The sequence below is a fragment of the Phyllobates terribilis genome, unplaced genomic scaffold, assembly GCF_046119375.1.
Source record: "Phyllobates terribilis strain yellow unplaced genomic scaffold, ASM4611937v1 Scaffold_4__5_contigs__length_816908805, whole genome shotgun sequence".
Taxonomy (NCBI): domain Eukaryota; kingdom Metazoa; phylum Chordata; class Amphibia; order Anura; family Dendrobatidae; genus Phyllobates; species Phyllobates terribilis.
This window is the reverse complement of record NW_027362764.1, coordinates 638,151,426-638,179,378: the sequence shown is the minus strand read 5'-3', so window position 1 is coordinate 638,179,378 and position 27,953 is coordinate 638,151,426. Positions and strand designations below refer to the sequence as shown.

At 39.9% G+C, this 27,953-nt stretch overlaps 1 protein-coding gene across 3 annotated transcripts in view; it reads left to right on the top strand.

Moving 5' to 3' along the window:
* CYP7B1 (cytochrome P450 family 7 subfamily B member 1) overlaps nt 1-27,953 on the top strand; it is a 297,228-nt gene that overhangs the window by 138,466 nt on the left and 130,809 nt on the right. The window contains exon 1 of one of the 3 annotated variants that reach the window (XM_073679361.1): nt 17,955-18,089. The exons of the other annotated variants lie outside the window; for them this stretch is intronic. Coding sequence (XP_073535462.1) covers nt 17,959-18,089 — 131 coding nt within the window. The 5' untranslated portion in view covers nt 17,955-17,958. Of the gene's footprint in view, nt 1-17,954; nt 18,090-27,953 lie in introns of those variants that run through there. 3 annotated transcript variants of the gene reach the window in all.

Here is a 27,953-nt window from a genome sequence, read left to right as displayed (position 1 = left end):
TTGGCATTATCAGCTGGCCCTAAGCCCGAAATTCATGGGGTCACGCCAATATTAGACATGACCACCATGAATTTCTAGTAAAGTATTTAAAAAAACACAACACCCAGAATAAAGTCCTTTAATTGAAATAAACACACAATTCTTTATTGTTCTAAATTAAACCATACTTACCGTCACGCCCATTCCAGCTGAAGCCAACGATCTCCTGCAATAAAAGTAAAATAATAAAGCAACCTCATCCTTACCTTTCCATGGTTCCCACGACGGCTCCAGCCCTGCTACATCGAGATGACAGGCTGGACTGCAGCAGAACGCTGCCATTCAGCCTGTCATCCCGCAGACACTGAGAAGCGCTGGCATACTTGCACTCCTCAGTGTCTGGCTGTGACGGCATAAAGATGAGCCGAGGTCATGTCCAATGAACTCAGCTCACCTCATGCACGTCACTGACAGCGTGGGAAAATTCTCCTGCACTCAGCGCTTCAGCGTGAGAATTTTCCCACGCTGTCAGTGACGTGCATGAGGTGAGCTGAGTTCATTGGACATGACCTCACCTCATGTATGTCACTGACAGCGTGGGAGAATTCTCACGCTGAAGCGCTGAGTGCAGGAGAATTTTCCCACGCTGTCAGTGACGTGCATGAGGTGAGCTGAGTTCATTGGACATGACCTCGGCTCATCTTTATGCCGTCACAGCCAGACACTGAGGAGCGCAAGCAAGCCTGCGCTTCTCAGTGTCTGCGGGATGACAGGCTGGATGGCAGCGTTCTGCTGCGGTCCAGCCTGTCATCTCGATGTAGCCTAGCTGGAGCCGTCGTGGGAACCATGGAAAGGTAAGGATGAGGTTGCTTTATTATTTTTCTTTTATTGCAGGAGATCGTTGGCTTCAGCTGGAATGGGCGTGACTGTAAGTATGGTTTAATTTAGAACAATAAAGAATTGTGTGTTTATTTCAATTAAAGGACTTTATTCTGGGTGTTTGTGTTTTTCTTTAACTTTGACTATGGGGTTAGTAATGGGGGTGTCTTATAGACGCCTCTCCATTACTAACCTGGGCTTGATGTCAGCTGGCATTATAAGCTGACATCAACCCCAGCCCTATTACCCCACTGCCACCGCTACAGGGCAGTGGGAAGAGCGAGGCTAAGTGCCAGAATTGGCGCATCCTATGGATGCGCCATTTCTGGGGCGGCTGACGGCTGGTGTTTCTGGCCTGGGAGGGGGCCAATATTCATGGCACCCTTCCTGGGCTATTAAAATCAGCCCCCAGCTGTCTGCCTAGCCTTTGCTAGCTATTAAATTAGGGGGGAACCCACGTTATTTTTTTGGGGGGTTCCCCCATTCTAATAGCTAGTAAAGGCTAGGTATTCAGCTGGGGGCTGATATTAGTAGCCTGGGAAGCTCCGTGGGTATTACCCCCTTCCCAGGCTTCAATCATTTGCCCCAGCTGTCTGCTTAACCTCCGCTAGAGCCTAAAATTAAGGGGAACCCCACGCCAATTTTTTTTTAAATAAATCCTTTATTTTAACACTAAATGACAAGTACAGTAATCAACACTGTCACTGTACTTCATATATATGTGACTGACATGTTTCTATGTATCTAATCTATGTGTGATGCTCTATTCTTTCTATTCTAAATTGTCGGGTACAGATGCTGAATTGCCGGCCGGCTTTTTTAAAGAGACGGTGCATGAAAACACTATTATTTTTTTAAATAAATCCTTTACACGAAATGACAAGTTCTGTAAGCAACACTGTCACTGTACTTCATATATATGTGACTGACATGTTTCTATCTATCTAATCTATGTGTGAAGCTCTATTCTGTCTGTTATAAATTGTCGGGTACCACTGCTGAATTGCCGGCCGGCTTTTTTAAAGAGACGGTGCACGAAAACACTAATATTTTTTTAAATAAATCCTTTACACTAAATGACAAGTTCTGTAAGCAACACTGTCACTGTACTTCATATATATGTGACTGACATGTTTCTATCTATCTAATCTATGTGTGAAGCTCTATTCTTTCTGTTGTAAATTGTCGGGTACCGGTGAATGCCGCTGATGAATTGCCGGCTTTTCATGTCATTCTACATTATTCTTAGTTGTTTTACTTCATGTAGAATTAACCTACAAGGAAAGAAAGGGTTTATTTTCATTCCGATATTTGTGTCCCATTGACTTGCATTGGGTTCCGGTATCGGAATCGGCGATATCCGATACTTTTTGGGTATCGGCCCGATCCAATCCGATACGATGTTTCCTGATATCGGAAGGTATCGCTCAACACTAATGGCGACCTTTAGTACAGTTCAGTAGCACAGTGGGGTGACAGGATGGTGCAAATTTGCTTTAGGGTATGTGCAGTGCACATGTTTAGTATTTACAGCAAAGTGATGGCAGGTAAAACGCTGCATAAAATATGCGTTTTTGCCATGTTTTTATGTGTACTTTTGATGCATTTTTACAGCATCTTGGAGTTATAACAAAGTAGATGGGATTCATAGAAATCTCATGTCCACTGCGCTTTTTATTTTTACTCAGCGTAAACTGACCTGCGCTATGTGTTTCAAATTGGAAACATGCCAATCTTTCTTGCGAGTGCGCTGAGATTTAGGCTGATTTCACACGTCTGGATATTTCCGGTACCGGAAAAACCGGTACCGGAGATATCCGTGTCCCGTGTGTCCGTTTGTCCATGTGTGTCACATGTGTGGCAACTGTCTGCCGCCTATGTGCCACATCAGGATCACATGGATGGCGCCTGGGAATCAGCGCTACAGTTAGCGGTGTTCCCAAGTGCTGGTGCTGAACACTACCCTTTTCATGGTTTCCTGCTGGCGCTGTGATCAGCACTAGCAGTGACAATGATGAGGGTAGTGGTAGTGTCTGCTCCCGCAGTGTCCCCACCTGTGAAAATAAGAATAAAATAATAAAATCCATATACTCACCTCTCCTAGGTGTCCCCGGCTGTAATCCATGCGACCGCTGCTGCCGAGGAGCCGGGGAGAATGAGCAGCTCTGGGGCTGCAGCTCAGGAGCGGGGTCCTGTCACTCACTGAGCGCAGCTCCGGAACCGCTCATTCTCCCTGGCTCCTTGACAGCAGCAGTCACATGGATTACCTAGGAGAGGTGAGTACATGGATCCCAAAGAATTGCATTAGATGCAGAAAATCTGCAGATGTAAAGCGCATATGCATTTTTAGTGTGTTTCCCCTGTGAAAAGACTCTAGAAATGTAAGCTATATTCAAAACACGACTTAGCAAATAGAGACAAAAATGCATGTAAAAAATGCCCTCTAAAATGAAATGAAAAAACACAAGTAACCTTATTTACTGCAGTAGAAATTCTGCAACATCAAAAATGCACCAAAAGATAACTGGGTGAATGTACAACTAAGTACAGCTAACATCTAAACAAGAAATAGTATTTTTTCTGTCCTGAACTGTTTTTGTGACTATATGGCACCAAAAGTTTCATGTTTCGTAAAATATTTTTTTGCAACAATAGCAGCATACTCAAAAATATATCCCGGGAGAGAGAGAGTGCGTCAAATCAGAAAAAAACAGGTGTAAAAAGAAAAAACTCATCTGTAGCTGGGTTTTCTGTGCAGTCCATAGACTTACATTAGGTGCAGAAATTCCGCAGGTAAAAGTGCTTAAATTCCTCAGGTAAAAAACGCACATGTGTTTTTAGTGCATTTCCAACACAGAAATGCATCAAAAACGCATGCAATCTGCACCTATCTATGTCAATAAAGTTTTGTCAAAGCAAAAAAACAGAAAGTATCATAAACAAAGCAGCTTTATTTACAGCATGACACACCAACAAGAGACAAAAAACACATTGTCAAAAATGCATGTTAAAAACGCACTCAAAGGCTAAGGCTATGTGCCCACGTTGCGGACCTGAAGCATATTTTTTACGCTTCTCCCTGGCGGGAAAATCGGATGCGGATATTACATGCGGTTTTCCCGCCAGGTAGAAGCGTTTGTGAGGCGTCTTTGCATGCATTTCCGCATGCGGGTTATCAAGCACTTCTCCAAGCATCACTTGGAAAAGTGCTTGACAACTTGTTCAGAAAGGTAAAAAATAAAAAAATAAACTTTATACTCACCTTTTGATGCATTCTCTGCCCCGTCCGGAGTCTTGAGCGGCTCACGCTGTTGTGTGCAGGACCTGCGGTGACGTCATTGAGTCATGTGGTGGGTCACATGACTCAATGACGTGGCAGGTCCTTCAGACAACAGCGCGACGGAGGGAAAACATCAGAAGATAAGTATAAACTTTATTTTATTCTTTTTTTTACAGGTTCTTTGGTACCCAGGTCTGGATGAGAGTCTCCTCTCATCCAGACTTGGGTACCATCCGCACATTGATTCCGCTGCGCTTCCGCAAAATTAATGAACATGTTGCGGATTTTTGACCGCAGCATATACGCTGCGGAAAAATCCGCAGCATGGGCATTGACATTGCGGAATGCCATTGGGGACCATGGGGTGCGGATATACATGCGTTTTTCAAGCGTTTACGCTGCGGAAATTCCGCAGCATATACGCTTGAAAAATGCTACGTGGGCACACAGCCTAAGTGCCCACGATGCAGAAATGCTGCAGATTTTTTCTGCATCTCCCTGGCAGGAAAAACACATGCGGATTTTACATGCGTTTTTCCTGCCAGGTAGAAGCGTTTGTCAAGCGTTTTTGCATGCATTTCTGCATGCGTGTTATCAAGCGCTTTTCCAAGCGATTTTAGCATCACTTCATCACTTGTAAAAGTGCTTGACAACTTGGTCACAACTGGCATGGATTTATATAGTGTGACCAAGTTAATAGTTAAAAAAAGAATAAAAATGGTAAAAAATAAAAAAAATCCCATTATACTCACCTCCTGATGGCCCGCGGTCTTCTCTCTGGTGCGTCCGGTCTCTTGTACGGCTCACGGTGGTGTAATAGGACCTTCCATGACGTCATTTAGTCATGTGACAGGGCACGCGACCGCCGATGTCTGCGAGCCACCGGGGAGCCAGGACGCATCACTATGGAGACCGGGGGCCATCAGAAGGTGAGTATAATGTATATTTTTTATTTTAAATTCTTTTTTTAACAGGTACCATGGCACCCGGGTCTGGAGGAGAGTCTCCTCTTCTCCAGACCCGGGTACCATCCGCACATTGAATCACTTAATATCCGCATGTGCACATGTAGTCATGCGGATATTAAGTGATTCAATGTAAGTCAATGGCGGCAATTACACTGCGTGTCCGCAAAATTAATGGACATGCTGCGGATTTTTCCGCAATGATAATCTGCAGCGGAAATTTCCGCAGCATGTGCACAAACGCTTGAAAAACGCATAGTGGGCACGCAGCCAAAAATGCAATGAAAAACCGCAAGAAACCTAATTTAAATAATAGGTGCAGAAATGGTGCAGAAATTCTGCAACATCAAAAACTCACCAAAAACTCATCATGGGAATGTAGCTATATTCAGACAATGAGCTTGTGGTGAGTTTTTGTTGTTGCAGATTTTCTGTACCATTTCTGCACCCATAAAGTAAAATAGGTCACTTGCAATTTTTCGAAAATATGCAGCATCAAAAACTCATCCTTACAATTTCAGCAAAGTGGATGGCATTTAGGCTATGTTCCCACAAAGAGTTTTTGGTGAGTTTTTTACACTGTATATTTTTGAAGAAATTTATTTTAATTAATGGGTGCCGAAATAGTGCTGAAAATCTGCAACATCAAAAACTCACCAAACCTCACCATTGGAATGCAGCCTTATGGAAATCTCATGCCCACTGTGCTTTTTTTAATGCTGCGTAAACTGATCTGCGGTGCGTGGTTCAAATCAGCAGCATGTCAATTTCTCTTGCAGGTACACTAAGCTACCTGTGCACATTTTTCCTATAGACTTTATTAGATGTGGAAAATCTGCTAATCAAAAACACACTTGTTTTTAGTGTGTTTCTGCGGCTGAAACGCATCAAAAACACATTTAAACTGCACATGACTAGGTCAATAAAGTTTTGTCAAAACCAAATACCTGGAAGTATTAAAAACAAAGCAGCTTTATTTAAAACATGACACACCAACAAGAGACAACAAACGCAGCATCAAAAACACGATGACGCATATAAAAAAAACGCAAGTAACCTAATTTAGCTAAGGCCACGTTCACACATTCTGTATTTGGTCAGTATTTTATATCAGTATTTGTAAACCAAAACCAGTAGTGGAACAATCAGAAGAAAAGTATAATAGAAACATGTCACCACTTCTGTATTTATCACCCACTCCTGGTTTTGGCTTACAAATACTGATGTAAAATACTGACCAAATACTGAACGTGTGAATGTGGCCTGTAATGGGGACTGAAATGGTGCAGAAAGTCAGCAACATCAAAAATTCATCAAAATCTTATTTTACGTAGTATAAAAATCCCAAATGTAGGAGCTAATCCTTGAGCTTAATTAGTTATACAAATAAAAATGTTCAGTTAGTTAATAGGAAAAGCAGTAAAAATGCTTTGATGTATTATGGTACATGTTCCTGTTTGTCTCAGTTTACATCTGATTTGTAATGTGGTTTGATCTGGTAGTTACACCTGTAGGGTGGAGGGGCGGATGTTGCCTTTTTCTTAATTGTGGTTTTGCATGAACTTTCTTCAACTTCAGGAGGCAACTATATGACTATATCTAATAAACATTTGTAACACTGGTGGTCCAGATTTCTATATATTTTCTAGACTATAATCTTTTTACATTTTTTATGTCAAAAAAATTATTTCTACAATTTGCAAACTCACAATCCCTCAAACTCCTTAAATACCTGGACAAGGAATACTCACGTATGTAACAATTCGTCTTAAGTAAAGCGTGTAGCTATCACTTTGTATGTAAGAAGGTGTTTATATAATAGTAATAAAAAAATCTTGAAATGAACAGCTCCCTTCTCCTTTTTTGACAAGATGTTGACAGAAGTCGCTTTGATGTAGTTTAAAGTCATGAATTTTCTATCTGTTCTGTTTTTCCCGGGGCTCCGTCTATTCAGACATCCTGATCTGTCATTTTGCAACACTTTGTGAAATGCTTGACAGATAACGGTTTTGACAAGTACTGGACATCAGCAGCAATTCAGAATAAGCAGTGTATATTTCTCCAGGTAAAGTGACAAAATGTCTAAAAGCGTAAGAAGTAGTGTGCAACCTTCAATCACTTCTAATATTGTGAAGAAAGACTATTTCATATTCTAATTTTTTCCTTCAGTTGTCTGGACTTGAAAGCAGAAAAAAGGTTGCGATAAAAATATGAAGGGGTGGAAATATCAATATTTGGAGGCTTATTTTCGGTGGAGTAAGCCTGGATTACATTCGAAATGTAAACTAGTGCATAGGCTTTTAGCATTATCCATTTGTATACATTGTCTACAAGCTATCTCTTTATTATGTTGCTTGTTTGCACATTGTTTGATTTGCTGGGGATGTTAAACATTTCATATAATTATTTTGCATCTGTATTCACTCAAGAAACAGCTGTTGAAAGTATAGAGAATGCAAAATGGCACAGCCTGGAGATGTTCTTGTTCATTCTGCTAAGTTCCTTTTGATGTGATACCTACTGGCAGGGTTGTGTTTTGACTTCAACTTCTTTGACAGCCATCAGCCCTACTGACCAGTGGTTTTATATTTTGTTCAAAAGAGAAAAATGAGAAAGAAAAATATTTTCATAACTCAAGATTTTTTTTTTCGGCTATGGGATCGAAGACCTCTGCCAACAATGATCTAAATCAACACTATGCCAACATGTTCCATAGTCCGAAGGTCACTCAAACATCTGGCCCCACAGTCTTGTTCTTTAAGGTTTGTCACTGGGCAGCATCTGTTTATGGATTCTTTCTCAACCCCTCTTTGATCACTTTGACAGCAAAAAGAAGCTTCTATCACCCTTGATGTGTTAGGAGGATAAAAATATCAGGCCCATGAATCATTGTAAAACTGGTGTGAGATGCTGCCTCCTCTACTATTATTTCCATGTTCTTTGAATAATATTATGATGGGGATACTCAAGTGAATGAAGTCCACAAATTAAAATATGAGATGCTCTGAGTAATTCTAATGAATTAATGCTCAAATTACATAAAACACATATATTTCAGTAATTTTAGACATGGCCTATTGTTTAAAATGGAAAATCCTGGCTGCAAGTATTGCACAGAAACAATGAGACTGTTAGTTGACCAGTGCATAACTAGAAGTGCATGGGATCTATGCCATACATTGTGATAGCTTCAATGTTGCATTGTGACCAAAATCATCAGATAAGAAAAGTAAATTCCTATATATGATTTTTTCTGTTACCAAAATACAATTTTAGCAACCTTCTGCTCTAGAGTTATTTGCTATGGGCTCTGGGTTTAGGGAAAAATGATTTAATTGGTGATGAGAGATGCTCTACTGACCAGATGAAAATAAAAGCTCTTAGATAAGTGGACAGTAATCTACTCCACTGATTGATGGAAGTACTGCAATTGCAATAACCAAACATCAAGCCAATTGAGGCACTAAACTTTCTCTTTAAATTTCTAATTTTATGACCACATTGTAGGTTTATAGTGTTACTACCATAGTGCCTTGTTCCTGTAGTGCATCACCTAGTCTTGACTAGTGTTGAGCAAGTTTGTTCGGCATTTCAAATTCGGGTTCGTGTTCGGGGTTCCGGCTTGTTCGCGCCAAAAAAATCAGGAATATCCCTGATTTGCCTTGCTGTCTCATGGGCGGAGCCGATTTTTTGGCGCGAACAAGCCGGAACCCTGAACACGAACCCGAATTTAAAATGCCGAACAAATTCGCTCAACACTAGTCTTGACCCATTGCTATTCTTGACTGTGCTCCTGTGTAGACTTAGTACTTAGAAAAACTTACAGTTTATGAAATCATATCTTAATTTATGCTATCTTCTAACTTTTCTCAAGACCTCAGTAAGACATCCATTTTTCATGTCAAGTGACAAACTCAAGTCTGTGGGTCCTTGAAAAATCACTGACAGCCCAGATTGCCAATCTAAAAATGTATACAAACATGAATCCCATAAAAAAAACAACACATTCCTCATCTCTATGACACATGAAAAGTTTTCTGTGGTGCATAAATTTATTTGTCCAGGTGGGAATTTCCAAATACAACCAACTAATCTTTTGGTCCTTGATCTTCAGCGTCCAAAAGTGGCTTATAAAATAGGAGATAGAGAAAAAAGAGTTTAGTTCAATGATGGCACACACAGCATAACACAGTCCATAGATTTTCAAAGATCTGGTGCTTTATTTCATGCCTCTATACAATCTACACGTTTGGAGGTTTTCTGTTCACTTGACTTAAAGAAGCCATGGTGCACTGAACTCTGTGGCAAACCATCCATATTGGCAGACGACGCGGCCACTATGAGCCCCCTGAGTCATGGAGGACCAGTGCGCTCCCCACTTCCCATCGTCACAATTTTCGTGGAATCCACATCTTCTCAATGTGGATACCATTGAATAGAATAGTGAATCAGGGAGTGAATGGCTCACTGATCCACCATTCAGCCTTCGTCTAGGATTCAATATACTGTAGGTGCGATGATGACACTACATTGTACCTTCTGTGTAGAGTTTAAGTCCTCACACTGCACAGTACTAAGCAGCATGCTGGAAGAATGAGGATATGTACTTTAAGTGGTGTTTATTTTTTAAATGACAGTATTTAGGGCAACATACTAAATGAGGGTCTGTGGGGACCATTATATTGAATGAAGGGCTGTGGGGGCATCATACTAAGTGTGGAGCTGTGAGGGCAATCATATTGAATAGGGGACTGTGGGGCCACCCATACTGAGTTGGGGCCATCTTACTGAGTGGGGGATAGGCTGCGGGGGCCATCATACTAAGTGAGGGGCTGTGGGGATGATCATACTGAATGATGGATTGTGGAGGCCATCATACTAAGTAAGGGGCTCTGGGGGTCATCATACTGAGTGAAGGTCCTTGGCAGCTATCATACTGAGTGGGGAGCTGTAGGGACTCTCATACTAAGTGGGGGCTGTCTGTGAGTTAAGGATGGGCCAAAGGTGCCATCAAACTGAGTGAGTGAGGCATCGTACTGACTGAGTATACTGACTGAGAGACGGTAGGAGCCATCAAACTATTTGGAGGACTCATACTAAGTGGGGGACTGTGGGAGCCATTATACTGCTTGAGGAGCCATAATACTAAGTTGAAGGTGTGGGAGCATCATATTGAGAGGCTATTATACTGTGTGGGGGGCTGTGAAAGCCATGATACTGTGCGGGGGGCTATAGGAGTATCATACTGAGTTGAGGCCATCATATTGTGTGGGGAACTGTGATTATATCATACTTAGTGGGAGCTATCATTATGACAGGTCATCAGACTGTGTGGGGGTCATGATACTGTGTGTGAGGGATCTATGGGAACATTTTAATAAAGGGGAGCACTTTAGGGGCATCATGCTGTGGGGGCATTATACTGTGATGGGGCACTGTAGGCGTGTTAAACTTTGCTGATAGCACAGTGGAGTCATCATACTGTGTATGTGGAGGGCTGTAGGGTGAAATTATTAGGCGTAATTCACTGTGGGCAAATTAAACTCCATGTGTGTGGATGAGGGCATTTTTGGAACATCAATCTCTATAATGGGCATGAAAGAGGTACCATGGGTGAGAACACTAAGTTGCATCAATAGGGGCATAATTGCTGTGTACATGCCACAATACATGTCCCTCTCCCTGTTTATAAAAGTTGAGATATGACCCCTACTCCACTTACTATTGTTTGGGGGCAGAGGGGAAGTCCAATTAAAACTTTTGCTATGGGATCCATGATTTCTATGTATGCCCCTTCCTGAACTTACAAAAAAGAAGCAAGACAAAAATATATCTCATACCCTACCATAATTATATATAAATGTAAAGCAAAATTGCATAATAAATATAGGGTACTTAGTGAACTATTTTTGATCAAAAAAAGTATACAAGCCGTCCCACCAGCGGCAAGGTGACCCTAAATTGGGACGGTACCTATACTGCCTATATTAAAAACCTTACTGTATATCAAAGTTGAAGTAATGCATATAAAAGGGTAGACAAATAGGACCGGGTCCCAACTCCAGACCACCTAGGCCCGTGGTAAGCTACACATATACCAATCAGCTCAACAAAGGGCATGCCACACCCTTAAATTGCACAGAATGCAAACAAGTCAAAAAACCAGACAATGTGAACTGAGGTCTAAGATGGCAGACATACAAGAAACAGAGGCATGTTCACACTAGCAAAAAAGAAGCAAGACAAAAATATATCTCATACCCTACCATAATTATATATAAATGTAAAGCAAAATTGCATAATAAATATAGGGTACTTAGTGAACTATTTTTGATCAAAAAAAGTATACAAGCCGTCCCACCAGCGGCAAGGTGACCCTAAATTGGGACGGTACCTATACTGCCTATATTAAAAACCTTACTGTATATCAAAGTTGAAGTAATGCATATAAAAGGGTAGACAAATAGGACCGGGTCCCAACTCCAGACCACCTAGGCCCGTGGTAAGCTACACATATACCAATCAGCTCAACAAAGGGCATGCCACACCCTTAAATTGCACAGAATGCAAACAAGTCAAAAAACCAGACAATGTGAACTGAGGTCTAAGATGGCAGACATACAAGAAACAGAGGCATGTTCACACTAGCAAAAAAGAAGCAAGACAAAAATATATCTCATACCCTACCATAATTATATATAAATGTAAAGCAAAATTGCATAATAAATATAGGGTACTTAGTGAACTATTTTTGATCAAAAAAAGTATACAAGCCGTCCCACCAGCGGCAAGGTGACCCTAAATTGGGACGGTACCTATACTGCCTATATTAAAAACCTTACTGTATATCAAAGTTGAAGTAATGCATATAAAAGGGTAGACAAATAGGACCGGGTCCCAACTCCAGACCACCTAGGCCCGTGGTAAGCTACACATATACCAATCAGCTCAACAAAGGGCATGCCACACCCTTAAATTGCACAGAATGCAAACAAGTCAAAAAACCAGACAATGTGAACTGAGGTCTAAGATGGCAGACATACAAGAAACAGAGGCATGTTCACACTAGCAAAAAAGAAGCAAGACAAAAATATATCTCATACCCTACCATAATTATATATAAATGTAAAGCAAAATTGCATAATAAATATAGGGTACTTAGTGAACTATTTTTGATCAAAAAAAGTATACAAGCCGTCCCACCAGCGGCAAGGTGACCCTAAATTGGGACGGTACCTATACTGCCTATATTAAAAACCTTACTGTATATCAAAGTTGAAGTAATGCATATAAAAGGGTAGACAAATAGGACCGGGTCCCAACTCCAGACCACCTAGGCCCGTGGTAAGCTACACATATACCAATCAGCTCAACAAAGGGCATGCCACACCCTTAAATTGCACAGAATGCAAACAAGCATAGGTACCGTCCCAATTTAGGGTCACCTTGCCGCTGGTGGGACGGCTTGTATACTTTTTTTGATCAAAAATAGTTCACTAAGTACCCTATATTTATTATGCAATTTTGCTTTACATTTATATATAATTATGGTAGGGTATGAGATATATTTTTGTCTTGCTTCTTTTTTGCTAGTGTGAACATGCCTCTGTTTCTTGTATGTCTGCCATCGTAGACCTCAGTTCACATTGTCTGGTTTTTTGACTTGTTTGCATTCTGTGCAATTTAAGGGTGTGGCATGCCCTTTGTTGAGCTGATTGGTATATGTGTAGCTTACCACGGGCCTAGGTGGTCTGGAGTTGGGACCCGGTCCTATTTGTCTACCCTTTTATATGCATTACTTCAACTTTGATATACAGTAAGGTTTTTAATATAGGCAGTATAGGTACCGTCCCAATTTAGGGTCACCTTGCCGCTGGTGGGACGGCTTGTATACTTTTTTTGATCTAAAATAGTTCACTAAGTACCCTATATTTATTATGCAATTTTGCTTTACATTTATATATAATTATGGTAGGGTATGAGATATATTTTTGTCTTGCTTCTTTTTTGCTAGTGTGAACATGCCTCTGTTTCTTGTATGTCTGCCATCTTAGACCTCAGTTCACATTGTCTGGTTTTTTGACTTGTTTGCATTCTGTGCAATTTAAGGGTGTGGCATGCCCTTTGTTGAGCTGATTGGTATATGTGTAGCTTACCACGGGCCTAGGTGGTCTGGAGTTGGGACCCGGTCCTATTTGTCTACCCTTTTATATGCATTACTTCAACTTTGATATACAGTAAGGTTTTTAATATAGGCAGTATAGGTACCGTCCCAATTTAGGGTCACCTTGCCGCTGGTGGGACGGCTTGTATACTTTTTTTGATCAAAAATAGTTCACTAAGTACCCTATATTTATTATGCAATTTTGCTTTACATTTATATATAATTATGGTAGGGTATGAGATATATTTTTGTCTTGCTTCTTTTTTGCTAGTGTGAACATGCCTCTGTTTCTTGTATGTCTGCCATCTTAGACCTCAGTTCACATTGTCTGGTTTTTTGACTTGTTTGCATTCTGTGCAATTTAAGGGTGTGGCATGCCCTTTGTTGAGCTCATTGGTATATGTGTAGCTTACCACGGGCCTAGGTGGTCTGGAGTTGGGACCCGGTCCTATTTGTCTACCCTTTTATATGCATTACTTCAACTTTGATATACAGTAAGGTTTTTAATATAGGCAGTATAGGTACCGTCCCAATTTAGGGTCACCTTGCCGCTAGTGGGACGGCTTGTATACTTTTTTTGATCAAAAATAGTTCACTAAGTACCCTATATTTATTATGCAATTTTGCTTTACATTTATATATAATTATGGTAGGGTATGAGATATATTTTTGTCTTGCTTCTTTTTTGCTAGTGTGAACATGCCTCTGTTTCTTGTATGTCTGCCATCTTAGACCTCAGTTCACATTGTCTGGTTTTTTGACTTGTTTGCATTCTGTGCAATTTAAGGGTGTGGCATGCCCTTTGTTGAGCTGATTGGTATATGTGTAGCTTACCACGGGCCTAGGTGGTCTGGAGTTGGGACCCGGTCCTATTTGTCTACCCTTTTATATGCATTACTTCAACTTTGATACACAGTAAGGTTTTTAATATAGGCAGTATAGGTACCGTCCCAATTTAGGGTCACCTTGCCGCTGGTGGGACGGCTTGTATACTTTTTTTGATCAAAAATAGTTCACTAAGTACCCTATATTTATTATGCAATTTTGCTTTACATTTATATATAATTATGGTAGGGTATGAGATATATTTTTGTCTTGCTTCTTTTTTGCTAGTGTGAACATGCCTCTGTTTCTTGTATGTCTGCCATCTTAGACCTCAGTTCACATTGTCTGTTTTTTTGACTTGTTTGCATTCTGTGCAATTTAAGGGTGTGGCATGCCCTTTGTTGAGCTGATTGGTATATGTGTAGCTTACCACGGGCCTAGGTGGTCTGGAGTTGGGACCCGGTCCTATTTGTCTACCCTTTTATATGCATTACTTCAACTTTGATATACAGTAAGGTTTTTAATATAGGCAGTATAGGTACCGTCCCAATTTAGGGTCACCTTGCCGCTGGTGGGACGGCTTGTATACTTTTTTTGATCAAAAATAGTTCACTAAGTACCCTATATTTATTATGCAATTTTGCTTTACATTTATATATAATTATGGTAGGGTATGAGATATATTTTTGTCTTGCTTCTTTTTTGCTAGTGTGAACATGCCTCTGTTTCTTGTATGTCTGCCATCTTAGACCTCAGTTCACATTGTCTGGTTTTTTGACTTGTTTGCATTCTGTGCAATTTAAGGGTGTGGCATGCCCTTTGTTGAGCTGATTGGTATATGTGTAGCTTACCACGGGCCTAGGTGGTCTGGAGTTGGGACCCGGTCCTATTTGTCTACCCTTTTATATGCATTACTTCAACTTTGATATACAGTAAGGTTTTTAATATAGGCAGTATAGGTACCGTCCCAATTTAGGGTCACCTTGCCGCTGGTGGGACGGCTTGTATACTTTTTTTGATCAAAAATAGTTCACTAAGTACCCTATATTTATTATGCAATTTTGCTTTACATTTATATATAATTATGGTAGGGTATGAGATATATTTTTGTCTTGCTTCTTTTTTGCTAGTGTGAACATGCCTCTGTTTCTTGTATGTCTGCCATCTTAGACCTCAGTTCACATTGTCTGGTTTTTTGACTTGTTTGCATTCTGTGCAATTTAAGGGTGTGGCATGCCCTTTGTTGAGCTGATTGGTATATGTGTAGCTTACCACGGGCCTAGGTGGTCTGGAGTTGGGACCCGGTCCTATTTGTCTACCCTTTTATATGCATTACTTCAACTTTGATATACAGTAAGGTTTATAATATAGGCAGTATAGGTACCGTCCCAATTTAGGGTCACCTTGCCGCTGGTGGGACGGCTTGTATACTTTTTTTGATCAAAAATAGTTCACTAAGTACCCTATATTTATTATGCAATTTTGCTTTACATTTATATATAATTATGGTAGGGTATGAGATATATTTTTGTCTTGCTTCTTTTTTGCTAGTGTGAACATGCCTCTGTTTCTTGTATGTCTGCCATCTTAGACCTCAGTTCACATTGTCTGGTCCCTTCCTGAACTTGTAGTTTTTACTGAGTCATGAAATGAGCACCAGATATACACCGCGTGCAGAATTATTAGGCAAATGCGTATTTTGATCACTTTGATACTTTTTATACATGTCCTACTCCAAGCTGCATAGGCTTGAGAGCCAACTACCAATTAGGTAAATCTGGTGATGTGCATCTCTGTAATGAGGAGGGGTGTTGACTAATGACATCAACACCCTATATAAGGTGTGCTTAATTATTAGGCAACTTCCTTTCCATTGGCAAAATGGGTCAGAAGAGAGATTTGACGGGCTCTGAAAAGTCCAAAATTGTGTGATGTCTTGCAGAGGGATGCAGCAGTCTTGAAATTTCCAAACTTTTGAAGCGTGATCACCGAACAATCAAGCATTTCATGGCAAATAACCAACAGGTTTGCAAGAAGCGTGTTGGCCAAAAAAGGCGCAAAATAACTGCCCATGAATTAAGGAAAATCAAGCGTGAAGCTGCCAAGATGCCATTCGCCACCAGTTTTACCATATTTCAGAGCTGCAACGTTACTGGAGTATCAAATCGCACAAGTTGTGCGATACTCAGGGACATGGCCAAGGTAAGGAAGGCTGAAAAACGACCACCTTTGAACAAGAAACATAAGATAAAACGTCAAGAATGGGCCAAGAAATATCTTAAGACTGATTTTTCAAAGGCTTTATGGACTGATGAAATGAGAGTGACTCTTGATGGGCCAGATGGATGGGCCAGAGGCTGGATCAATAAAGGGCAGAGAGCTCCACTCCGACTCAGACACCTGCAAGGTCGAGGTGGGGTACTGGTATGGGCTGGTATCATCAAAGATGAACTTGTGGGACCTTTTCGGGTTGAGGATGGAGTGAAGCTCAACTCCCAGACCTACTGCCAGTTTCTGGAAAACAACTTCTTCAAGCAGTAGTACAGGAAGAAGTCGGTATCGTTCAAGAAAAACATGATTTTCATGCAGGACATTGCTCCATCGCATGCATCCAACTACTCCACAGCGTGGATGGCTAGTAAAGGTCTAAAAGAAGAAAAAATGACATGGCCCCCTTGTTCACCTGATCTGAACCCCATAGAGAACCTGTGGTCCATCATAAAATGTGAGATCTACAGGGAGGGAAAACAGTACACCTCTCGGAACAGTGTCTGGGAGGCTGTGGTTGCTGCTGCACGCAATGTTGATCGAAAACAGATCAAGCAACTGACAGAATCTATGGATGGAAGGCTGTTGAGTGTCATCATAAAGAAAGGTGGCTATATTGATCACTATTTTTTTGGGCTTTTGTTTTTGCATGTCAGAAATGTTTATTTCTAAATTTTGTGTACTGATATTGGTTTACCTGGTGAAAATAAACAAGTGATATGGGATTATATTTGGTTTTTATTAGGTTGCCTAATAATTCTGCACAGTAATAGTTACCTGCACAAACAGATATCCTCCTAAGATAGCCAAATCTAAAAAAACTCCACTCCAACTTCCAAAAATATTAAGCTTGGATATTTATGAGTCTTTTGGGTTGATTGAGAACATATCAATAATAAAAATAATCCTCTAAAATACAACTTGCCTAATAATTCTGCACACAGTGTATGAAAAGCTATGAACCTTGTCATGTTGCATCTCCTGGTCTCCTATTTTGGATAACACATTTACTCTTTAGTGATGGCGCGACCTAGAGTATGTACCAAGGTAGCAGAATACTGGCTGCAACTACCCACTGCTCCTTCTAATACGCTGTATAATAGAGTTGTACCTATCAAGCACAGCTAGATAAGGAGAGCACATTATCTTATATTGTCCTAACACCTATTCCTAACCCTGGTGTACGGATCGGATCCAATTTAGCACCTACTTTTATTTATTTTTTGTGTTTTTTGCAAGCCATTTCTTTAGCAAATTCAGCATGACAGCTTTTAGATGAACAGTCAATTTTTTTGTCCTGTCCCTCCAACAATGCCTAGTGTTTTGATTTATAAAATACATGCTACCCTCTCTCCTCGTTCATGTGCATTTCTCAATGCTGGGCCATCTGACCACATTACCATATATATGTATGACAGGTGTCCTTTTCTCAGCAATTTTATTAGAATTTTTCCAGGTAAAATAGAATGAAATTAAATGTTACCATTGGCTTGTTATATTATATAACAACAAACTAAGCTGTACTCAATTACTGGAACTTATTGTGATCCTGTTTCATGGTCTGCGTTCACAACAGCAGGAAGTCGGCACCATTCAAAATGAGAGGAGGATCCTCAGGGAACTGTGATTGGCTTCTGTGGTCAGGTGACTTCTGCAGCAGGCCATCATTGGCGTCACTGATGGCATATTGCGGAAGAGACCTGCGCTGGATTCCAGCAATTGCCGGGAGGTGAGAATGGTTTCGTTTGTTGTCTTTTATCATTGCAAGCCACTGGGAAATTTTTTATTTTGTCCGGACAAAACCATTAAAAGAAAAGTACATCTTTTGGGCCTTGGTAACTTTTGCATTTTCAACTATTTGGAGAAAGTGTTCAATTGGATATCTCAAAACAAGTAAAGGCAGATTAAGTTCTATTTTTGCAATTCATATATTAAAGGGAACGTGTCATGTGAAAAAACACTATTAATCTGCAGATATGGGGTTAATCTGCAGGTTAATAGCGTTCTGAGCCTGCCTGGCGCCTGCATTTACAGTCCCTGTGCTGGGAGGAAAGGAACTTTATTCCTCCTGGTTGCGTTCAGGTTTCAGTCACGGGGGTGGCACCGGCATGGCTTCGGTCACTGCTCTGAGTATGGAGAACAGCAGCTGTAACCGCTCCCCCGGCTCTGACTGACAGCCGACTCTAATGCTGAGCTGCTGTCAGTCAGTGCAGTGGGCGCAGTTACATCTATCACTCTCTATACAGAGCGCTGACTGAACCTGCACTGGCACCACCTTCATGACTGAAACTCGAACGCTACAGAGAGGAATAAAGTTATTTTCCTCCTGGCAGCGGGGGTATAAGTGCTGGCGCCGGACAGGTTCAGAACACTATTACTTTGCAGATTAACCCCATCGCTGCAGGTTAATAGCATTTTTTCACTTGACAGGTTCACTTTAAGTCTCTTTCCTAGTCCTACACCACCTACTATCCTCCTGCCGATGGTTTGACCATCATATTTTTTTTAATGTAGAATCTGCATAAGAAATCTATAAATATTTAAAGATTGGCCCGGGCAAAGGATATGAACACCATAATTGTCATCTATGGATTATAAATATTTTCTTGTGCATATTGCCTAAGAAGCACTGATGTACATGTATATTTTCCGCCTTCAGTTATTGTATAATTTTTCAAACTTTTGGACGTTTTTAACACAGATATCTTATTTTTTTTTCAAATGACTATAAGCATAATTTTTTTTATATTTTAATTGTTGAATGGTCCTGAAAAAACAATACTCACAAAAAATAAACTTCACCTGCGCTAACAGTTGTGAACATTGACAGGTATTGCTTCTGCTTATTTAGGTCTTGAAAGAGACAAACCTTTAGGGGTTCTGTACATCCTGACTCGAACTCGGAAATGTTTAAATCTCAGAATCGACTTCTCCAATCCTCATGAGCTGTTTTGACGTGTTCATGATAATTTTTTTTGTTTTGCATTTGACTCAATAAATTGACATTTATAAACCTAGGCATTGCCTACTTCTACATTGTCACTGCTTGTAATCTTTTGATTTGAACTATTCTGCCAGTAAATATTTTTTTTTCTCTTTCTTCTGGGAAATCAAATTGAGCTTTAAATCAACTACATTTACTGAATGTCCATGCCAGTATTTCGAAATGAACACATTTCTGTCTGACAAGTTACATTTTTAGGCCTAGAGCAGACACTTTTGCTTCTCCAGTCAGTCACGTTTACGGGTGAATATTAAACTTTTATGTATTGGTAGAGCTGACATGAGGCAGCATCGGGACTCTCTTGTGTACCCAATTAAAACTTTCTTGGTTTCAGAGATTATTAGAAAATAACAATCATATACATTTTGGATTGGAATAAAAAATTGTAGGCCAGACAGAGAAAGCAAAATAACTTGGAAATACAAAGTATCATTCAGATTAGTTATAATGATGAATTGTATAATTTTCTAGACCTCCTTGGATTAATGTTAATCCTATGAAAGAGATTACTATTCTTCTAAATCCCTTTGCAGACATTGGGTAAGCAGGATACTTGTACTCTTGTTTAGTAATATTTTTATGTAAATCATTCATCATGTAATGTTACGATATAGAAACTACTGTTGAACGTCAGTCAGCTAGTTTAAACACTTCAAATTTTTATGCTATTTTTGAAGAACGTTTTTTTTCCTAAAATGAGTAATTTCCATATGTCAAATAAGGATGAAGGGGGGATGGGGGGGTTAAAATACATTTTCGGTGTGTTAGACATATTTATTGCATTATGTGGCAGATGGTAGGATGAAAAAGTTGGTGTTTTTTTTTGCTAGAAGACACAAGTGTCAAAATTATTTTTACTCCTTGTGAATCTTCTTTATAGAACATACTTGTCAAATGTATCAGTGTTTGAGCCATTGACCCCAATGCACCAACCAATGCATTTGCGAATGTAATATAATTCCAGAGTAGCTTGACAGTGACCTTCTTTCTTTTGGTGGTCTTATTCAATGAAATATATCGTACATAGTACTCCTCAGATATGTGATTAACTGGTTATTACATTTTTAGATCTATTTCCCTTCATGGGAAGCATTTTTAAATAGAACTGGTTCCCTAAAGGATTAGGCTATGTTCATATGTGGCAGAAAATTTTCGCAATGAATTTAGCTGCAAATAAATCAGCAAACTTTATGTAACAAACGCTGCATGTATTGCTTGCAGATTTAAGAGCAAACTTGTCCATGGATTTCACCAAATGAAATTTGCAGTGAAAATCAACACAAGAATGAGCATCTTGCTAATTTAAAAACCCACATCAGGCTCTCATTTTCATGCCATTTTTTCTGCTACATGTGGATAGGCTTTTGAAAACTTTAGTCCACACAACAAAACAGCTGCAAATCCTGAACATGTGAAACTATCAGGATATTGACACCCTCATGCCTTCATTGCAATGGGGTTTGTTTAGATGTTGATGTGGGGAGGAACTCATTTATAAAGAAATACAGGATCATAAAGGATATAATGGTTCTTGGTGGTAGAGTAGTTCCTTCAGATTCAGGATTGGTGGATGCAGTAGTTCACAGATCTTAACTAAATAATTTTACACAGTACTATAACAAATGCTACACTCTCCCACTTGCTAGCTAGCTATTGTGCAGGCATTTCTTTCTGGATCATACTTCCACCTCTGTCTGCATGTAGAATTTACATCTATTTGAGCTTTTCTAGCAGGAAGTCTTGACTTTTACACCATTAGGATGTTATAGCTTGTGGCGACATATGCTAATACATACTTCAAGCTGCCCACTGACTAAACAGTGCCACCAACAAGTCAGTGTACATTTAATTATAAGAACACAGAGCAGATCTGTTATTTTTCACTTAGTTATACAGTATGTATGAACAATATGTATGTGCTCTATATATTAAACTATTTAACTTTTCCGACCCTATATATCATAGTACATAGCAGAATATGTTAATAGTCAAATCTTTGGGTAAGCTTGTTTTAATGATAGGATCTGTAACCATTAATTCTCTTCAAACTGTTCAAAGCTGATTTCTAACCAAATGTAAATTCAAACTGTGATGCTCCTGTAAATCAGCTTAGAAGATCAATCTGGAGAAGATAGATAAGAGCTACAGACCGTGCCTCAAAACAAGCTCACTGATGGATTTTACTATTAAGTTATTCTGCAGCATGTTGTGTACTGTGATACATAGAGGCTGTAGAAGCCAATGTTTGAATTTTTTAATGAAACCATATTTAAAAAATTGTTTTAAACCCAAAATACATTTTAGTAAAAAATACACCAAAAATGTGTCAATTCCCTTTACTGTTTACTAGGTTACCCCATGGCTGAATAGTCCTTTTATTTAAAAAAAATCTAGATTCTACTTAGTGATCTGAAACTTCATGAAGATGGCATTTTAGCCTCAGTTACTCTCCTGGCCCCAGTGTTCATTATGCCCATGTTAATTCCATGAGCTCCAAAGCTAGCCCTCATGAAAATTGGTTGTGGAGACAATACAGGATTATTATCTCAAGAACCTATAGGCACAGATTGTTTCTCACCTTAGACTCCACCCATTAATTGGTCACAGCTTTAAAATATTTGGCTATTCTTGAAAATAAACATTCATCTTTAATTCTCACATCACCTAGCACCTTCTGAAGCTATATAATTAAACATAATATACTAATTAATGCACACTGTTTAGCTTATACATTATTCATATGTAAATGTTTCTTTCTGTAGCATGCTTTCCCCCAAGACCGCTCATAGGCATATGCCTATTGTGCCTATAGATAAATCTGACCCTAATTGAAGGTCTATCTGTCAGATTCTTACAGCTGTTCTCTTGAAAATTGCTAATACTTATAAATCTACTTTTTCATTAACTATTGAAAAAATTGTGAGCAATACTAATAATAGGCTGAATATTAATTTATTTTTCCTCTTTAATGATGAATTAGAAGTGCAATCATTTCCTATAGTGATCTTGATCTTTAATTTTACCTTTTGTGTTCTATTTCTCTTTGGGTTGGAACTTTCTCAATGTTTCCTTGTAGTGCTAAATGGTGATCAATTTCTAGTTCTTTGACATCTTAATCGGGTTCTGGTGGAAGAGACAAATTTCATGGCACATGTTGTACAGCTAGATTAGCAGTGTTGGGTGGAATTGGCTTTCAATGATATGTTTTCCAATGCAATCATTTTTTTATTGCCCCAATTCCCTTAAAAGAATTGCAAGAACTTAACAAAAAGGCTTCTTTAAAAATATTCTGTGGTTTTAGAACTGTGTAGTTGGATCCTGCAGTCACAATTCCTTTCCTTTGTCCCCTACTTCTTGCTAACATTATATGTTCGGATTGAATATGAAACTACAGCATCAGATTACACACAGGAATGCATAGGCTGCATAGGAGCTGTATAAATATATTTTCTTTTTTTTTTTTTTTTTTAAATCAAGAGGCCAATTCATTAAGACATTTCATGCTTCAGTCTTATTGCAGTGCTCTCTGGAGTACAAAGCACCACATTTATTAACCCCTTTACCCCCGAAGATTGTTTGCACGTTAATGACCAGGCCAATTTTTACAATTCTGACCAGTGTCACTTTATGAGGTAATAACTCTGGAATGCTTCAAAGGTTCCCACTGGTTCTGAGAATGTTTTTCATGACATATTGTACTTCATGACAGTGGTAAAAAATTTTTGATATGACTTTCATTTATTTGTGAAAAAATCGAAAATTTGGCAAAAATTTTGAACATTTCGCCATTTTTAAATTTTGAATTTTCATGCCCTTAAATCAGAGAGATATGCCACACAAAATAGTTAATAAATAACATTTTTCAAATGTCTACTGTACATCAGCACAATTTTGAAACCCAATTTTTTTTTTGTTAGAAAGTTATAAGGGTTAAAAATTGACCAGCGATTTCTGATTTTTCCAACAAAATTTACAAAACCATTTTTTTTAGTGACCACATCACATTTGAAGTGACTTTGAAGGGCCTTTATGACAGAAAATACCCAAAAGTGACACCATTCTAAAAGCCGCACCCCTCAAGGTGCTCAAATCCACATTCAAGAAGTTTATTAACCCTTCAGGTGCTTCACAGGAATTTTTAGAATGTGGAAGAAAACAAATTAACATTTAACTTTTTTCACAAAAATGTTTCTTTAGACCCCAATTTTTTTACTTTCGCAAGAGTAACAGGAAAAATGGACCACAAAATGTGTTGTTCAATTTCTCCTGAGCATGCTGATGCCCCATATATGTGGGAAAAGCACTGTTTTGGCACATGGCAGGGCACGGAAGGGAAGGAGCGCCATTTGACTTTTTGAATGTAAAATTTGCTTGAATAATTAGTGGACTCCATGTCGTGTTTGGGAAGCCCCTGATGTGCCTAAACAGTGGAAACCCCCCTCAAGTGAGACCATTTTGGAAACTAGATTCCTCAGGCTACTTATCTAGATGTGTGGTGAGCACCTTGAACCCTCAGGTGCTTAGCAGAAGTTTATAAAATTGAGCCGTAAAATTAAATTTTCACATTTTTCCCACGAAAATGTTTTTCAGCCCAAATTTTGCATTTTCATAAGGGTAACAGGAGAAAATGCACCATACTATTTGTTGTGAAATTTCTCCTGAGTAAGGCGATACTCCATATGTGGGGAAAAAACACTGTTTGGGCGCACGGCAGGGCTCGGAAGGGAAGGAGCGCCATTTGACTTTTTGAATGTAAAACTTGCTTGAATAATTAGCGGACACCATGTTGCGTTTGGGGATCCCCTGATGCGCATAAACAGTGGAAATCCCCCACAAGTGACTCCATTTTAGAAACTAGACCCCTCAAAGAACTTATCTAGATGTGGGGTGAGCACCTTGAACCCCCAGGTGCTTCACAGAAGTTTATAACGTAGAAAATTTAAAAAAAAAAAAGTTTCCACAAAAATGATCTTTGAGCCCCAATTTTTTTATTTTCACAAGTGTAAGAGGAGAAAATGGACCCCAAAAATTGTTGTGCAATTTCTCCTGAGTACGCTGATACCCCATATATGGGGAAAAAAACACTGTTTGAACATACGGCAGGATTCAGAAGGGAAGTAGCACTGTGTTACTTTTTGAACAAAAAATTGGTTGGAATCGAGAGCGGATGCCTTGTCGCGTTTGGAGAGCCACTGATGTGCCTAAACAGTGAAAAACTCCAACAAGTGACCCCATTTTGGAAATTACACCCCTCAAGGATTTTATCAAGGAGTATAGTGATCATTTTGAACCCAGAGGTACGACAGAATTTGATAACATTAGGGCATCATATTGAATATGTTGTCATTAGTCTTGAGCGCAAGTTCTCGCTAGTTGAATTTGCATCGGGTACTCGGGTATGCACTAAGTATTGCGAGTGCTCGAGTCCCCATCCCGCATGTTTCAAGATAGCAAGACACCAAAAAAAACCACACGGGGATTGCTCGTGTAAGGCAGGTAATCCCGTATTTTTTTTTTGGGCTAAGCATGTCACTCGAGCACCCGCGATATTCGATGCATACCCGAGCATCCGATGCAAAGTCAAGTAACGAGCACTTGCGCTCAACACCATATCGTCATTTTTTTTTCTTTACTTCTGAAAAAATCCCAACCCTAACACAACCCTAACCCTAACACAACCCTAACTGTAACCCTAATCCTAACCCTAACATAATCCTAACCCCAACACAACCCTAATCCTAACCCAATCCTAACCCTAACACAACCCTAACCCTATCCTGAGGGATCCATTCACTATAATGAGGCAACAGAGTTACTCTGGGCTTAGTCTGGCCTCTGTTTAGCGGTGTCCTTTTTTTCAGAGGTTCACAAAACTGTGTCCGATGGCTCTTTTATGCACGCCTAATAAAAGATGAACACCGTGGGATCACAGGCCAGACGACGACCACGGTGCATCCATCTGCCTCATTACAGGGAATCTTCCCCTGGGGGGTTCCGTTTGAATCATGTATTTCAGAGATTTAAATGGAAAGCGCAGGATAAATGTGAGCAAAGCTTTACTGCGATCTTTGGAAGGCAGAATTAACAAATCAGCCTCAGGTGAAGAATTGTTTTTATTTATTTTTTACTCTGTTCCTCGTGCAGTGTAAGTGATTAGACAAATTTATTCTTCGGGTCGGTGCGATTACAGTGATAGATTTATATTGGGTTTTTATGTTTGGCAGCTGTCACACACTAAAAGACCCTTTTTTTCGCAAAGACTAGTTTTTGCAACACCATATTTTGAGAGCTATCATTTTTCCATATTCCGTCTGACAGAGTCATGTGAGGGCTTGTTTGTTACGGTACAAGCTGACGTTTTTATTGGTACCATTTTCAGGCACGTGATATTTTTTGATTGCTTTCTATTCCGATTTTTAGGAGGCAGAATAAACAAAAACCAACAATTCAGGAATTCTTTTTTTGGAATTTTTTTTGGGGGTGTTTCTCTGCTAAGGGCACAAGACTACTTCACTGCATCAATGGGAGAATGGATGGAGCCATGTACCATAAAATCCTGAGTGACAACCTCCTTCCCTCTGCCAGGACATTAAAATGGGTCATGGCTGGGTCTTTCAGCAAGACAATGACCCAAAACATACAGCCAAGGCAACAAAGGAGTGGCTCAAAAAGAAGCACATTAAAGTCATGAAGTGGCCTAGCCAGTCTCCAGACCTTAATCCCATAGAAAACTTATGGAAGGCGTTGAAGCTCTGAGTTGCTAAGCGACAGCCTCAAAATCTTAATGATTTAGAGATGATCTGCAAAGAGGAGTGGACCAAAATTCCTCCAGACATGTGTGCAACCCTCATCATCAACTACAAAAAATGTCTGACGGCTGCGTTTGCTAACAAGGGTTTTGCCACCAAGTATTAAGTGTTGTTTGCCAGAGGAATCAAATACTTATATCTCACTGCAAAATGCAAATAAATGTATCTAATTTATACAATGTGATTTTCTTGATTTCCTTTTGGATATTCTATCTCTCAATGTTAATATTAACCCACCCTTAAAATTATAGACTCTTCATGTCTTTGTCAGTGGGCAAACTTACAAAAACAGCAAGGGATCAAATACTTATTTCCTTCACTGTATATATATATATATATATATATATATATATATATATACTGTATATATATATATATATATATATATATATACTGCTCAAAAATATAAAGGGAACACTCAAATAACACATCCTAGATCTGAATGAATGAAATATTCTCATTGAAAACTTTGTTCTGTACAAAGTTGAATGTGCTGACAACAAAATCACACAAAAATCAACAATGGAAATCAAATTTATTAACCAATGGAGGCCTGGATTTGGAGTCACCCCCAAAATTAAAGTGGAAAAACACAATACAGGCTGATCCAACTTTGATGTAATGTCCTTAAAACAAGTCAAAATGAGGCTCAATATTGTGTGTGGCCTTCACGTGCCTGTATGACCTCCCTACAATGCCTGGGCATGCTCCTGATGAGGTATCCTGTGGGATCTCCTCCCAGACCTGGACTAAAGCATCCGCCAACTCCTGGGCAGTCTGTGGTGCAACGTGACGTTGGTGGATGGAGCGAGACATGATGTCCCAGATGTGCTCAATCTGATTCAGGTCTGGGGAATGGGCTGGCCAGTCCATAGCTTCAATGCCTTCATCTTGCAGGAACTGCTGACACACTCCAGCCACTTGAGGTCTGGCATTGTCCTGCATTAGGAGGATCCCAGGGCCAACCGCACCAGCATATGGTCTCACAAGGGGTCTGAGGATCTCATCTCGGTACCTAATGGCAGTCAGTCTACCTCTGACGAGCACATGGAGGGCTGTGCAGCCCTCCAAAGAAATGCCACCCCACACCATTACTGACCCACTGCCAAACCGGTCATGCTGAAGGATGTTGCAGGCAGCAGATCGCTCTCCACAGCATCTCCAGACTCTGTCACATCTGTTACAGTGTGAACCTGCTTTCATCTGTGAAGAGCACAGAGCACCAGTGGCGACTCTGCCAATCCTGGTGTTCTGTGGCAAATGCCAAGTGTCCTGCGCAGTGTTGGGCTGTGAGCACAACCCCCATCTGTGGACGTCGGGCCCTCATACCACCCTCATGGGGTCAGTTTCTAATCATTTGTGCAGACACAAATGATGGCGCGGGGTCACCGATCCATGAGTAGAGGGGCTTGTGTCCCTCTACTCGCTCATTAAATGCTGCGATCCCACCGATCGCAGCATTTAGGGGGTTAAAATGCCGGGAGCAGTGCGGGCTGTCAGAATCAACTGACACCCAGCTATCGCCTGTGCGTAATAATACGCACCTAGTCCATAAGGACCAGGGCACAGGGACGTATTATTATGCACAATGTCAGAAAGGGGTTAAGGGGCTAAGAGGCGTACGCCAGTTAATGAATGTAGTACATCTTCTCAGTGGCATGCACCTCTATTGTGCCTTTATAGGAAATGCTACTCCAGTGAAAGACTTGAGTGGCATTTTTGGCATAAAAACTTTTGCAGAATTTGATGGCATAGCTACACCTCATCCTGCCCCGACTCT